Genomic DNA, 15,193 nt, shown 5'->3' with positions numbered 1-15,193 from the left:
ATTAATTAGGAGGTCACAACAATTCTCAGCACACAGGCTGAGCCTACTGAGATCCCAGGAGTATCCAGGCATTGCTTCTATTTATAGTCCATCATGTCCCATGACACTGTGGACACGTATTGCACTCACCTAAAGAAACCACCAGGCCCAGGGCCTTCATGCCACTGGCCTGCAGACACCTGGAGAAACAGGCAACCTATAGGCTGCGTGGAACCAAAGACCCTAGATCCTGGGATCTGAGCTGGACACACAGCTCATGTGCACACAGTCACCACTGTCACTGAGAGTGCAATTGAAACACCCGCAGAGTTAGCAGTGGACCTGATATGCCCACGAGTGGGGGTGAACTGCATCCCTTGAAAATGATCGTGTCCAGAGAAAGGCAAATTTTGTAGGATTTCACTTATCTCAGATTCTCAATTATCAGGTTCATAAAAAGATAGAATACAATGTTCTTTTCCTGGGCCTCAAGGGCACTAGAATTCAGCATTGATGGCAAGAGTATGTCCACGTGAGTTCTGGAGATGCATGGTGGTGACGCCTATACACCAACATGAACATGCTTAATGCCACTCAACTGTGTCCTCCAAAATGGTTTAATTACAAAACGGATGTTTGGTGTCTATTACCACAATGTAAACCCTTGGGAGACTGCTGATTGACTTATCTTAGCAGAAGTAAATGAATAAAGGTCCTCAGGTATAAAGCTACAAAATGTGGGATGAGCATGGATGAGGATGGGCGGAAATATCCTCCCCCTCTAACACAATTAGGGAAGGATGTGCTGCCCTCAAGTGGCTGGGGGGCCTGGGATCCTGCCACAGAGGGGGATTCCAAACCTCACATCCCCTGACCCAGGCCAGAAGACCAGGTAGAGTCCAAGGACCCTGGGGCAGCCCAATGGCAATAAAGGTCAAAAGGAACTGGGATTTGCCTGGACCCTCAATCCCCTACACTGAGCAGGGCTGCATGATGAGGACAGAGGCCATCCACAGCAATCTGCCTTTACAGAAAACAGGGACTCCAGGCTGCCTCTGGCTCACTGAATCAGGGTGGTGTTTTCATAAAGCAAGACCACTTCCTCACATTTGACCAGCAGCTCATGCACTGACAGCACAATGGCTGGCTTGACTCAGGCCCTGAGAAATGAAATAGAAAATTCATAGCAAACCCATCTTTAGCTCTTCCACATCATCAGGGGGTGTGATTCATTTCCATCAACAAAGATGTCTGAAATGATGTCTAAACATGCTGGGGACTCACCTCCGTGTGGAACTTTTCAGGAAAAAGGGGATCAAATCTCATGAAGCAACTCTTCTCTCCTCTAGCCCATGGGCAATGCAAGGAACCTGCATGATACCAGAGGCTCACTCTCTCTTCTCATGTCTTCTGGAAAGGATTCATGAATGCTTCCTTCAAGGTGAAGCAGAAGCCTGCATTCCCAGCTGCACAGAAGTGTTTGAGGGCAGTGTCTCCCTTAAAACCCAAGAAGAAAAACAGGTCATTAAACAGGCACATGGATTAGAGTACATGATCAATGATCCCTCCTCCCTGAAGCCTTCCACATGCCCATCTTCCACATTCACAGAGAAATGCTTGGCCATTCTCAAGACCAGGAGACCATGATGCTCATCACCAGGAAGTCAATAGGAACATGAACAGAGCAGCATGGATTGCACAAGGTGGCACACCAAGGATCTGCAGCACAGCTGCTAGAACACAAGAGCTTAACTTCAGTATTGACTTTCTGTCACCTGCCAAGTACGATGTTAATGTCAAGCACAACATGCAAATATGCAAGTAGTGGGTGACACGGTGCATCCATTCATAGAAGTGGGCAACATCTTCATTGGAACAAGGAAGTATCTTATCCTTACTCATCAAAATCATCACAAAGAATAAAATGGATGCACTACTTCTCATTTCACTATCATGTAGCTGTTGGAATTCCCTATGAAATAATACCTCCTCCAAAATAAAAAATATCTCAGACATGTGTCAACTATTCAATGGATGACATTTTAAAAACTAGGCCTTTACTTCATATTTATGTATGCTATAGCCCTGCCTAAGGCTCTTTGAGAAAGGAGCACATAGAATTGGATCTTTGAAAATCTCACATTTGCTGATAAATATTACCGACAATGTCAGGCATGGCGAAGTGAACAGTGGGACTTTGGATACTCAAAGAATGCTATGTTGTGAGATTGGTGTCTCTGACTCATAGACAGCATGTGGTTTCTATGAAAGCTGGTGAGGGAGCAGGAGTAATGAAGCTCATTGAATGATGACCTCAGGGAATACTGACAGATAGGCCAAACTGGAGAACATGTTCCAGCTAACATTGGTATTTGGGCTCCTGAGCCCAGTCCTGTTTTAAAAAAAGTTGCAGACACGCAGTGTTCATGTACAAAATGTCTACCATGTAAAAGTGGGTAATTGAAATGTCATCTAGGTACGCATCTTATGGAATGGTCTGCCAACCTATGAATTTCATTCTAAGAAATAAAAAGAAAAACACAGACATGAGACATGAAGATAAAACCTTGTCTTCACCAGGATGCCTAAAAATAGGTTTTATTTGCCTCATGCAAATAGCTTTCAATAGAACTTCTGATTTCTGAATGAACCCACTCAATTTTATAATGCACAGATCATAAGGTTTTCTTTACAGAATATTCTCTTTTTCTTCTTCTTCTTAAAGCCTCACATAGAAAATGTCTCACAGGAAATAGGAGGGGAATGACCCAAAGGATGAGAGAATGGCTGGAACCTTTCTCAAATGTGCCCATGTAGCCTAAAGTTTGAAGGCACCTAATCTAAAACAATGATGAACCCATTTGATCCATTAATTAATAAATATCACCGCTTTACCATTTGAACCAAATCACAGAAAAATGGAAACAGATGATCGAATTCCTCTTCTCCCATCACCTCCTTGCCCAGACTCCCCCCAGAGGTGGATCTAGTCATCTGTTTGTGAGGGAGTCACCCGTGGTCCCCTGTCTCTCAGAAAAGAAAATCCCCTCAGCTACTGTCCCTAAAGCCAAGTGATGGCTGCGGTTTCCACACTGTGTGGATCTGGAGAGATGCACAGTGCCGCTGGACCAGCCTATGTTCAGGGCTGTGTCTGTGTCCCACAGCTGAAACATGTGGTCCAGGGTCTTCTTTCCACCCACAGGTCCTAAGAACTTGCAGTCAGCACGTGCCTCCTTATTCACTGTGGCCACAGACTTCCTGCCAATGGCCATTGCATTGTACATGTCTTATAATTTAACACAGTATTGAAATGAACTTCCTTCTGGGAGCTTCCCAAGACCTGAATTTCTGTGTTGTAGAAAGCATAGCATTGGTGCATTTTTTAAGTTTCATGGATAATGTTAAATGTGCCTCCATAGTGTATGAAAAAAGCTTATCTTCCTATCCCCTCCCAGCACATATTATCAACATCCTTAATTTTTGTAAAAAATAAATAAATAAAACACATCATTTTAGCCTGTGTACATCTTCTTGCCAACTGTGTTCCAGTGACCTCCTCCCATGCATAGTGCTCATCTGTGTTTCTCCTCGTGCCTCCTGTTCTACTGGGTTGCCATTTCCTCCCAATCGGTCCCTCTGTTTTGACAATGTTTGGGGCATATTTCGTTGGAGAGTAGTTTCTAATGTAGATGGTCAATTGAACCATCTTGACAGCTTTGGGTTTTGAGGATTGAAGCCAACCCTCCCCATTTCTAGGCCACAGCCTCTTCTAGATTTCTACCAGTATTCCAGTAAATATTTCATTTAATTTGGTTGGTCTCTGTGTCTGGGTTCAAGACTTAGGTCCTGGACTTGCTAGCAGGGACATTGTGCTTTCTGGTTTGTTGTGTTGGCTTCTTGGGGACACTGTGAGGATCAGGTAGGCAAGGCAGGTAGAGTGGCTGGCCTAGAGCATGGCCCAGAGGGAGCGTTTGATCAACATTATTTGTAAAATGACAGCTGTCAATTATCACAACCAACATGAAAGGCCATCATAATAATCATCATTATTAAAATATTGGTCACAATAATGTTTTCTACTTCTATGGTAAGACTGTATTATACTCTCCATGAGAGAGGTCACAGGCCATGTGTCATTGTGTGCCTGCTTTTGTCACTTAGCCTGGAGGCCCCTGGCATAGTTTGCGCTTCAGGACCGGAAGCTCTTTTACCATACAGTTTTGAAGTGGCCATTGGTCGCCTGATGGTACTCCATGGGGTCATCTGAGCCTGGCTTGCATCTGGCTCCTGCAACTAACATCCTGTTTTGCTAGAAACTCCATCGAAAGAGGCTTGGAACTCCTGCTCTCTTGTTCATCTCTGAAGTTCTGCCATTTCTTCTCAGATGGCTCCATGTCCAAACCTTTCAACCCCCTCCCCTGCTCCAGGGCTTTGAAGTGGTTTCTTTGGGAGCTTCTGCACAGGGTTAAGGACAAGCCATTCCTCACATGCTCCTTCAACAGGAGGAAGGGAGGGACCAGAGGGGCCACAGGGAGCAACTTCCTGCTCTGTTGCATGCAGCCACTTCCAGGCTGGGGCTGCAGCCTGGGGCTGTCAGGATAGCTCTGGCTAAGGGGGAAGCCCTACCCAAGCCTGGGTCACAGCCTCCCATGCCCCAGGGCAGCTGGTGAGCACTGGTGGAGGGTGGAGGGGAAGGCTTGCACCCCAGGAGTCGGGTCTGGACAGCATTTAGGTGGGAAGAGACCACTGGTCACCAAGGGGATGTGAAGCAGGGGGTGACCCAGGGCAGCCATGAGATCTCCTCTAAAGACCACTGTGGTCCCAGCAGTACAAAGGGACTGAGTGACATTATTACTCTTCCCTGTTTTAAGGACAGAGGTGTGGAAGGGATTCCTGAGAGTCACAGAAAACATGGCTCACAGGTTTCATTTTGCCATCTAGGAGTGACCTTGACCACACTGGTGGCAATTCCCTGGACCTTTGATTAGCCCCCTGGCATTCTCCCAGTGAGTCCTCCCAGGCCCAGTTTCAGGGGCAGACAGCTGCTCTGACTGCTCTCCCTGGACCTGAGGATGACATGGGGTTTGAAATTCTTTTTGTTGCTGCACTGGGCATTGAACCCAGAGCCTTGCACATGCTAGGCAAGTGCTCTACTGCGGACCTAACCCAGCCCTGAGGGTGACAGGATTGGAGAGCATTTGCTAACTGAGTCTTGGTGAGGTGAATCCCCATAGCCCTGAAGTCAGCACGTTTCTCTGTTTCTCTACCAGCTGCGTTTGCAGAGTTTAGATCTTAGCTTGAGTTTTGTTTTCCCTTATTTCTTCACTTCTCTCTCTCTCTCTCTCTTTTGGTACCAGGGGTTGAACCAAGGGGTGCTTTACCACTGAGCCAAATCCACAGCCCTTTTTAAAATACTTCATTACAGACAGAGTCTCACCGAGTTGCTCAGAGCCTCACTAAATGGCTAAGGTTGGCTTCAAACATGCCATCCTCCAGCCTCAGCCTCCAGAGTGGCTGGGATTACAGGCATGCACCACTGCCCCCCAGCTCTGCACTATTCTTAATCAGAGAACCTGTGGGGCTATGTTTACTAGGTATGAATTGAGTTGCCCTCCAGAGAAAAGAAAAAGTAACAAAGCACTGCTGTGTGGGCAAATCAGGGATGACCCCAGGACAGGCTCAGCTTTCTCTCCAAGGAAACCCCACTGCCAAAAAGGAGCCCCTTGGCCAACGCAGTGGTGCGCTCCTGTAATCCCTGCACCTCGGGAGGCTGAGGCAGGAGAATCAAAAATTTCAAAATCAGCCTTAGCAATGGCAAGGCACTAAGCAAATCAGTGAGACCCTGACTCTAAATCAAATTCAAAATTGGGCTGGGGATGGGGTTCAGTGGTCAAGCATCCCTGAGATCAATCACCGGTACCACCCCCCACCCCCCCACCCCCCCTGAAATAAAAGAGCCTCTGCTAAGGACTTCCATGTTGGCTGAGGCAGCTGCCTGCAGTGGGTATCCTGCAGAATGCAGTCAATCTCCCCAGGCCTGGGCTGTGGGGAGGGGTTGGCCCGGTGACCAGGGGTTAGCCCCCAGCTAATGATCACTTGGTATTGTGGTTTGGATGTCAAATGTCCCCACTGCCCATGTGCTAAAGGCTTGGTCACCAGCCTGTGGCCCTTGGGACATAATAAAAACTTTAGTAGGTGGGGCCTCATGGAAGGAATGAGATCATTAGGGGTGTGAACTTGAAGGGGATATTGGGACCCAGCCCAGTCCTACCCACCCTCTTCCCAGTTACCCAGAGATGAGCAGCCTCCTCTGTCATGTGCTCCAGCTGCCAGGATGTCCTACTGTGCTGCCACAGGCCCAAAGCAACAGGGCTAAGGTGCCATGGACTGAGACCTATGCAGCCATGAGCCAAAAGAAACCCTGTTTCCTTTTAAGGGGATTCTCTCAGATGCTTTGTCACAGCAACAGAAAGCTGACAGCACCCTTAGTCTGTGACCTTGCTTTATACATAGGGATGCTGAGGGCCCACAGGAAGCTGAGCAGCACCAGGTCACATGGTCCTGTAAAAACAACTATTATCCATTCATTCACTGACTACATGGCAGGAGCTGGACTCCAGATCTCAGTGTTTGAAAAAGTTGTGTTTCCTTCCTGCCCTTTAGTCCCTCACTCTCTCTTTGTGTATGAAACCAAGAAGGACCTTCAGGAGATTGCAATGCCACCCAGTCATCCTAGCCAGCTTTGTACTTGAACATGAAGTTCATGGGATGTTTCTGCTTCACATTGTGTTAGTCACTAGTCATCAGAGAGCTCTGTGCTTTCACTACAGAGTGCCACCCCACTTCCCTGCTGCAAGGGCTCTTCCTGCCAGGTCACCTGCTGGATGGAGGGCACTGCCCAGTGCCCTAGATCTCTCCTGAATGTCCTGTGACCAACCCACTGCAGGCCAGGCAGACATCCACAGAAAAAACAGCGAGAGGGTCTGGCGCCCCCTGCAGAAAGCACCCCTGTCCAGGTACTGTTATATAGATGCCCAAAGAACATTCCCCAAACCTGCAGTAGCTTGGACTGCATCCAAATGCAACCACAGACCGAGCACAGTGGCACCCACCTGTGATAGAGTGACTCAGGAGGCTGAGGCAGGAGGATTGTGGGTTTGAGGCCAGGTTTAGCAACTTATTGAGGCACTGTCTTAAGATAAAGAATTAAAAGGGCTGAGGATGTAGCTCAGTGGCAGAGCCCCTGGTCCAATTCCCAGTACCAAGAGGAGGTGGAGACACAAGAGATGAAAATTTCTGAGTTGGGTCAATGGAAAGTCCAAGTCCAATGAGACTGAATGCACAGGGGAAGCTCTAACCCGGAAAAGAAAAGAAGGCAGGGAACTTCAGCTCCAGGTAAAGGACTAGGAATTGAACCCGGGTGCCTTACCACTGAGCACACCCCAATACTTTTTATTCTTGTTTTGAGAAGGAGTCTTGCTACGTTGCTGAGGGTCTCACTAAATCACCAAGTGCCGAAGTCTGGCTTGGCACAAATCAGGAGCCACTTGTCAAAAAGAAACTAACTTTATTTTTAGAACTACAAACGCCAAACAAAACAGCTCCAGGGAAAAACCCTCAGAGCCCAACTGCCACCACCGGCTTCCACAAGCCTCTCTCCCCAACACCAGCCTTTTCCTCCCACAATCCTCCTCCTCTTGAGGCCGATTGGCTGGGTTGCGTGGGCAGAGCCAAAGAAGTCACCCAATGAGCAGCTCCGTGGAGGAGCCAATCAGCTAGATGTTGCTGGGGCAGCTGTGAGCCAATCATCAGCTGGCAGTCTGAAGGGCAGGGAAACAGCCCAATGAACATCACCGCAGAGGAGCCAATCAACTAGATGTTGCTGGGGCAGTCTGAAGCTTGCTGGCAGCTGGAAGTTTGCTGGGGCCCCTTTGGCTGTGGCTCTCAACAACCAAGGTTGACCTCAAGTGATGCTCCTGCCTCAGCCTCCCGAGAATCTCTGGGATTACAGGCATGCACCACCATGCCCAGCAGGAAAGGAACTTTTATCAGTGCAGCCACTCGGGGAAGGCAAGGGGACCCACATCTTAGCCTGTCTTCAGGGAGTGACAATGACTTGGACCTTTTATAGAAAGGGGAATGAGGGCAAGGGCTTGGGCTTTGCACAGTTGCCAAAGCAGTTGGTCCTGACCAGGTGAGGTCTGTCCATCATCCCAGGATTGGCCAGGTGGGGCCTTGTCAGGAGAGCTGTGTCACCTGCTTTGGCTCTCAGATGCACATCAATCAGACCTTGTTCCTGCAACATGAAACAGACTGCATGGGGGCGGGGGTCTGGATTCTGAATGAAGAGCAACTTCCTTCTGCTGAAAATAGAGACGGGCTACAACCCCCACGCCCACCTCAGGAGCCAGGAAAGCTAAGATGGGTCCTGCCCTTCCTCAGGCCTGGGCACAGGCCATCTGCCTAGGCATTTTCTGTGTTTTTCCCATTTTTGCTTTTCTTCAGGCCAAGGAAATTCACGTATGTAGATCACTTGGGTTTTGTTTCTATAAACTGTAACCACTTCTGTGGGTCAGGGGCTTCTTCCAAGCCTTCTGGCTGCTTCTCCCCAGTTTGATCAAAGTTCTTTATTTTTTCCTTTTTCTTTCTTTCTTTCTTTCTTTCTTTCTTTTTTTTTTTTTTTGCCTCTTCCTTTTGCTGGTGGGCACTGATGCAGCCAGCAGCATCCAGTAACAAATCCAAGGTGACTCAGGCAAGGGGGATGGATGGGCCATATACTGAGGCAGAGATGCTGCCCTTCTAATTCTGCCTTTAGCCATCCATTGGACGTCGGCGGGTAGAGGTGGAGGGCTGGAGTCCTCCTTACAAACTCCCCAGGACTCAAGTCAGCAAACACTGAAAGCCCTGTCGCCCTCAGGGACAGGGCCCCAGACAGTTCCTCAGTGCCTCCCAAAGGCTGCCAAAAGAGAAGTCACTTGGGGCCCGACTTCAGGAGGATCAGCAAGGGGCGGGACAGGGGGGCTTCAGTTAAAAAGCTGCAGCCAGCTTGCCCTAAAACACCAGCCCTCACCAGCCCCACCCCGTTCCTGGACAGAAAGTCTTCCTCGAGCATCCTCACTGGGTGTCCCTGCAGCAGAACCCCAAGATTGCCCTGCAAAAAGATCTGTCAGGTGGCAGCGACTGATTTCCATGATAGATGCTGCTCAGCTCCAGTATCCCCTTCTCTAGGCTCGGCAGAGTCCCCTGAACCTGCAATGTGCCCAGATGTGCCTGGCCTGCAGCCCTGGCTCTGAACCAGCCTCGTGGAACACTGGGTGCACAGTGGAGGCCCGTGTGGAGTGTCCTCCTCCCAGTGCGCACCTCCTACTCATCCATTGGCACATCCCCAACCCTCTGAGCTCCCGGGACCGCTCAACTTTCTTTCCAAAGGCCTTGGAACCACAGGCAGGGCTTCTCCCCTTTATCCCCAAAGGATTGATGCATGAGGGAAGGGACCTGCATCTGGGGGCAGAGAGACTTCACTTTAGCATCATGTTGCCTACGTGGTACTTACACCCCTGAAGATCTCGCCCAGCATTTGAAGCAGGATCGATTTAGCCATGCAGCAGGTAAGCACTGCTAAGCTCAAAACATTGCATGGAAAGGAAAGAGATTTCTACTGCAATCAATTTCTACATCATAGTCTTCAGTAAAGGAAGACACCACTTGGGGGCTTCTCTGTCCCCTGTTGGTTGTAGCTAATTTCTAAAAACAGTTTCAATGAAGGGCAGCAACCTGCACATTTCAAGCACACTCTGTTGAGTTCCAATACTATGCATCAACTGTGAGGGCACCACAATCAATATAAACAACATGTCTATCACCCCAAAAGTTTCCTCCTGCCTCTCTGCAATCCCTTCACACCTCCACCATCCCCCCTCACATCTCCAGGTGACCCCTGATCTGCTTTTTGTTACTAGATACTTTCTAGAAGTTTCAATAAACGGAATCATACAGCATGTTTTATTTTTTTTTAAATCTGGCTTCTATCAACATAATTATTTTGAGCATCATCAAGGTTAAGTGCCAATAGCTTACACTTTCCTATTTTTGAGTGATCAACTGTCTCTTAAGGTGGGCCTGGGGAGTCTGCATCCACTCACCTGCTGATAGACATCTACACTGTTTCCAGTTCTTGTCTATAAACAAAGCTGCTATGAAAATGTGTATACTAGTTTTGGCAAAGGCAGGTTGTAATTGATGGATTTCTGGAAGCTCAGTAGGCAAGTTGAATATTGAAAACTCCAGGGAGGGAACCCAGTGGGCAGAGCTTGTTCTGCAGAGTGAAGTCCTGAGTTTAACCCCCAGCACCAAAAAAAAAAAAAAAAAAAAGAGAGAAAAAAAAAAAAAGAAACAAAGAAAGAAAGAGAAAAAAGAAAAAGAAAAACTCAGAACCACCACCAGATCACAGGGGCCCTCCACCTTTGTGGGTTTCACCTGCAGGAGTTCAGTGTTCCCACTGAGACTGTATCCAGGTTCCTCATGTTTCTGGACCTTTCTGACATACGCCAGAGCATTCTGTTCCTAACAAGGCTGCCCTCTAGAGAAACTGCTTTATCAGAGTCTGAACAACTGGGATTCACCAGAGCCTGTGTCACCTGGGGGAAGGCAGGCACCCAGCTCCAGCACCCTGAGTCCTGCTGTTCCACCTAAAAGGACAACAGGGAGAAGCACTGGGGACATTCCCAGCCCAGGATGCAGGCTCAGGAGACAGGGACCCACTGGAGGGGCCACAGAAAGCTTCCCTCCCACTCCTGGACACTCCCCAAGGCCTATTTCCAGGAGCTCCCTTCCCCAGTGCTAGAGTTACAAGGCAGACTAAAAGGCAAAGGCCTGAGAGAGGAGCAAGCAGGGACACTAGGACACTAGTCTCCCACCAGGAGGGATGCTGGGACCCTCAGACCAGGAACCCCCCAAACAACCACGACTAACCTGCCAAGGGCTCTCATGGAAAGACAGAGAACAGGCACCAGCAGAGGGGACAAGGCAGAAAGAGATGGAGACACAAAATGGTGGGACACAAATGAGGAAGAGCTTTGATGAGCTCATTAACATACTGGACTCCACTGAGCAAAGAATGTCTCAGCTTCCAAAACAGGAAAGCAAAGCAAGATAGGGAGAGGGAGAGAAAGAAGAGGGAGAGGGAGAGGGAGAGGGAGATGGAGATGAGGGAGACAGGGAGAGGGAGACAGGGAGAGGGAGAAGGAGAGGGAGAGGGAGAGGGAGAGGGAGAGGGAGAGGGAGATGGAGAGGGAGAGGGAGAGAGAGAGAGGGAGAGAAGGAGGGGGCAACAAGGGAGAGGGAGACAGGGAGAGGGAAAGAAAGACATGGAGAGGAGTGGGGAAGGAGAAGGGAGAGGGAGAGGGGGAGAGGGGGAGATGGAGAGGAAAAGGAGGAGAGGGAGAGGGAGAGGGAGAGAGGCTGAGGGGGAGGGAGACAGGGAGAGAAAGAACCAATATCTAAGAACTGTGGGAAGATAAGAGGTGTCATGTAGACAAGATGGGAATCCAAGGAAGAGAAAAGGAGAACTTCCCAAATTAGTACCAAATCAAAGTGGCTCAGAGAACTTCAAGCAGAAGGAACAACAAAAGAACTCCACCCAGCCTCAGCCTCCAGGAATCCAAACTGCAGCACCAAGAGAAAGCCAAGCCAACACCAAAACAGAACCACCATCAAACACACACACCCTAAAGGGGCCATAGGAAGAAGCCAGCCCTCTGGGAACAGAGACACAATATATCCAACTGCTAAGAAAGTATTCAAGGAAGAGCGTGGAGCAAAACACTTAGAAGTGTTGAGGTGAAAGCCCCCCAACCTACAGCCATGTCCTGAAAACTCAGCCTTCAGAGTGAAGAGAAATAGAGACTCTCAGACACACCACGGAGGGACTGTGTCACCAGGAAGCTGCCTGGCAAGAAATGCTAAAAGAAGACTTTAAAGACAAGGACCATGATCCCGGCCAGAAAGAGACTTACATAAAAAAGAAAAACAACTTAATTTTTCTTGGATAAGTTTGTTCAGAACAAAATTAACAAATGTCCTTGATGAGAACTGTATACGTACATGTGAGATGACAGTGTGACGCGGGGTGGCAGAAGCACCAGGAATGCTTTGTTGCTGTGAGGTACTGACACCAGTCTCGACCCAGCAGTGTCATCTGAAAGTGGACCTGGGTTAGTTGTCAGTATACACTGCAACCACTAAAAAAGGTTTTTAAAAAGAAGTATAACAGGTGTGCTGAGAAATGTGAGTAGATGGAATCAAAAGGCAGGAAAAGAAGAGACAGACAAAAACAGGCACAAAGAACCAGGGCAATTACACAGAACGGTACCAAGCACAGCAGATGCTATTTCAACTGGATCAATAATCACATTATATGTCAGGGGCCTAAAAGTACCAATTATCAGAGATTATCAGAGGGGTTCAAAAAACAGGTTCCACATCTTTGGTGTCTAGAAGTCCACTTAAAATATACAGTAGTACCCCCACCCAGGGATACATCCCGAGACTCCCAGTGGATGCCTGAGCTGCAGATGGCACTGAGCCCTATATACACTGTTTTCCCCTATATCTACATTCTTATGACTGTTATAAATTAGGCACAGGAGGAGATTGACAATGGTAACTAATAGTAAAATAGAATAATTTTAACATAATTCAATAAACTTCCAACCATTGCTCCCCTTAAGCTTTAAGTAAAATCAGGGGTATGTGAGTGTTAGCACTGATACTGCAACAGTCCATCTGATAAGCAAGATGGCTACCAAGAGTGAGTAACAGGCAGGGAGCGTATACAGTGTTGACACACTGGACAAAGGGACAATTCATACCTCAGGGGGACAGTGCGAGACTTCATAGCATTACACACAATGAAATATAATTTAAAACTTAGGAAATTTTTTTATTTCTAGAATTTTCCACTTAACAGTTTGGGACTGCAGTTGACCACAAGTACCTGAAACCTTGGCAAACTGAACCGTGGGTAGGAGGGGACCACCGTAGATTAAGAGTGAAGTGTTGAAGAGGGAAACACGGGGCCAATTCTAGTGAAGGAAAGCAGTAGTCACTGTATGAAGCTCAGACGATATTAACTAAGTGCAAGGAAAACTGCCAATTATATAGAGGGACAGCACCTGAATGATGATGGGACAGTTCTCCAAGATGTACCATCCTCAGGGAGCACGCACTGCACGGCAGAACATTAAAATACTTGAGAACTGCGAGGAGAGGTGGGTGACGCCATGACCAAAGCTGGAGACGGGACCAGCCTGCTGCCAGAAGTGGACAGACCCTGAAGGGGAACACCAGGAGGACAAAGTTAAGCTCAACAGGACACAGCACAGTGCGCTGACAGGATGTGCACAGGTGTCCAGAGGGCTTGCACTTACTGCGGTCGAGGAACGGCTGGTTTGAACTTCCCAGGCTTCTCTTTGGGGCCGCCTGTTCCTTGTTCCCCTTCTCTTCTTTTCCTGCCTTCTCTTGGATTGAGGGTTTTTTGAGTTTGTTCTGTGGTGCTGGGGATGGAACCCATAGCTTCCCACATCGATGCAAGCAATCCACCACTGAGCTGGGTCCCAAGCCTTTTTTTTTCCCCCCAAGAAAATCATTTCTTTAAAAGCTTTAAAAACAAATAATGCTGTTTTGCAAATATGACTTTGCTTAACGAGGGCCACCAACTTACAGCACTGTGATGTCAGGAACACAGAGTGTGCAGGGAAACTAACTAATGCTGCTACAGTTGGGAGATTGGCTGGTGTTGCTGACTGAAGTGTGGGTGACACACATTGGGACTTGTGACCCATCAGATCAGCGTAGTTAATGGTCACCCAACTCCCTGCACAGGCTTGGGTCTGATCACATATTCTGCCTGGATAGACATTTCAGCCTCTTTTGTATATAAAAGACACACACATACTCTCTCTCTCTCTCTCTTTCTCTCTCACTCTCACACACACACACACACTCTCACACACTCTTTCTCTCTCTCACACACACACACTCACACATACATGTATGTCCTGTCATACAAACATGTAAACTTGTCTGCAAGGGCACACATTAAATAAACAAGTATTACGTGCCTCAGGCAATCCTATTCTCTATAAATACATACACACTTTTTTGCATTTTGTTTTTTTTGTACCAAATTTCTACATTATCTAGCAACTTGCAAAAGAAAACTTTCTTTTTTTCTGATACAAAATGTCTCTAAAGACTCGTTATGTTTGGACTTTAATCAAAGGATATATATAATCAACAAATCAAGAGCATTGTATGTTTGCCCAGCCCTTTCTGAGACAGGGTCCTGCTAAGTTGCTGAGGCTGCACTTGAACTTGGGAAACTCCTGCACAGCCTCCTGAGCAGCTAGGATTACAGGTGTGTGCCACTGCACCAGCACAATGAGTTATTTTTAAGATTGCACCTCATTCTCTTCGCTGGCTTAATAGCTAGAGCTCTGTGTCACGCTAGTGACTCCTTTACAATAGAGTTTAAGTGCACATCTTTACCTTAACCAGTCCACCTTCAAATGACCCTTTGAGAGAACCAAGTGACAGCATATTTCCAGGACTCCTGCCTGGTCTCTGTGTTGTTATCATACATTGCACATCTACATGTGTAAAAAAAATGTTGGCATTAATTGTGCTTTAACTACTCTATTGTCTTAAAGACCATAAACTGGGGGACTGTGACAAGGGCCTACCTGGGTAGGCAGAGGATTGGAGGAGGATGGGGGCAGAGAAAGTATTCAAAGAAACAAGAAATGATGATCTGCCCATGGAGGAGGAACATGATGAGTCACACCCCTTACAGGGGCCTGTGTCCACAAGACTAAAGCATCTTTACAACTCAATGATAAAAACACAAATAACTCAATTTTTCAAATGGGCAAAAAGAGGTGAAGAGACATTTCTCCAGACACCACCCAAGCGGTGTCAAGCGTGTGACAAGAGGTTCCTGGTGCTGGCACTTGATGTGCAACTTGGAACAATGAGGCACTTCCTGCCACCAGGGCAGCCTGGGCCCTGCTGGAGGTGGGTGCAGCTGTGAGGGACAGGGCAGGAGGTCACCTCCCAGGGATGGGTCAGCCCGAGTGGGCGTCCGGCACAGCCACCACAGCCCTTCATGTCCCTGTGCACATTACCCCTGGGTGGGTCTTTTCCTGTCTCCCTGCTC

At 47.9% G+C, this 15,193-nt stretch overlaps 1 protein-coding gene across 8 annotated transcripts in view; it reads right to left on the bottom strand.

Annotated features, from left to right (window-relative positions):
- Positions 1 to 15,193, bottom strand: part of LOC144366812 (uncharacterized) — a 31,214-nt gene that overhangs the window by 15,755 nt on the left and 266 nt on the right. Inside the window, exons 1-3 of one of the 8 annotated variants that reach the window (XM_078021638.1) lie at positions 12,974 to 15,149; positions 12,082 to 12,175; positions 1,264 to 10,309 (exon numbers count right to left, since the gene is read on the bottom strand). In XM_078021638.1, the coding sequence (XP_077877764.1) occupies positions 1,264 to 1,305 (42 nt within the window). In that variant the 5' untranslated portion in view covers positions 1,306 to 10,309; positions 12,082 to 12,175; positions 12,974 to 15,149. Of the gene's footprint in view, positions 1 to 1,263; positions 12,176 to 12,973; positions 15,150 to 15,193 lie in introns of those variants that run through there. The other 7 variants (XM_078021639.1, XM_078021640.1, XM_078021642.1 and 4 more) reach the window with 7 other exon arrangements.

The sequence above is a fragment of the Ictidomys tridecemlineatus genome, chromosome 9, assembly GCF_052094955.1.
Source record: "Ictidomys tridecemlineatus isolate mIctTri1 chromosome 9, mIctTri1.hap1, whole genome shotgun sequence".
Taxonomy (NCBI): Eukaryota; Metazoa; Chordata; class Mammalia; order Rodentia; family Sciuridae; genus Ictidomys; species Ictidomys tridecemlineatus.
Note: the sequence above shows the minus strand (reverse complement) of the source record. Positions and strands in the feature narration are given on the sequence as shown.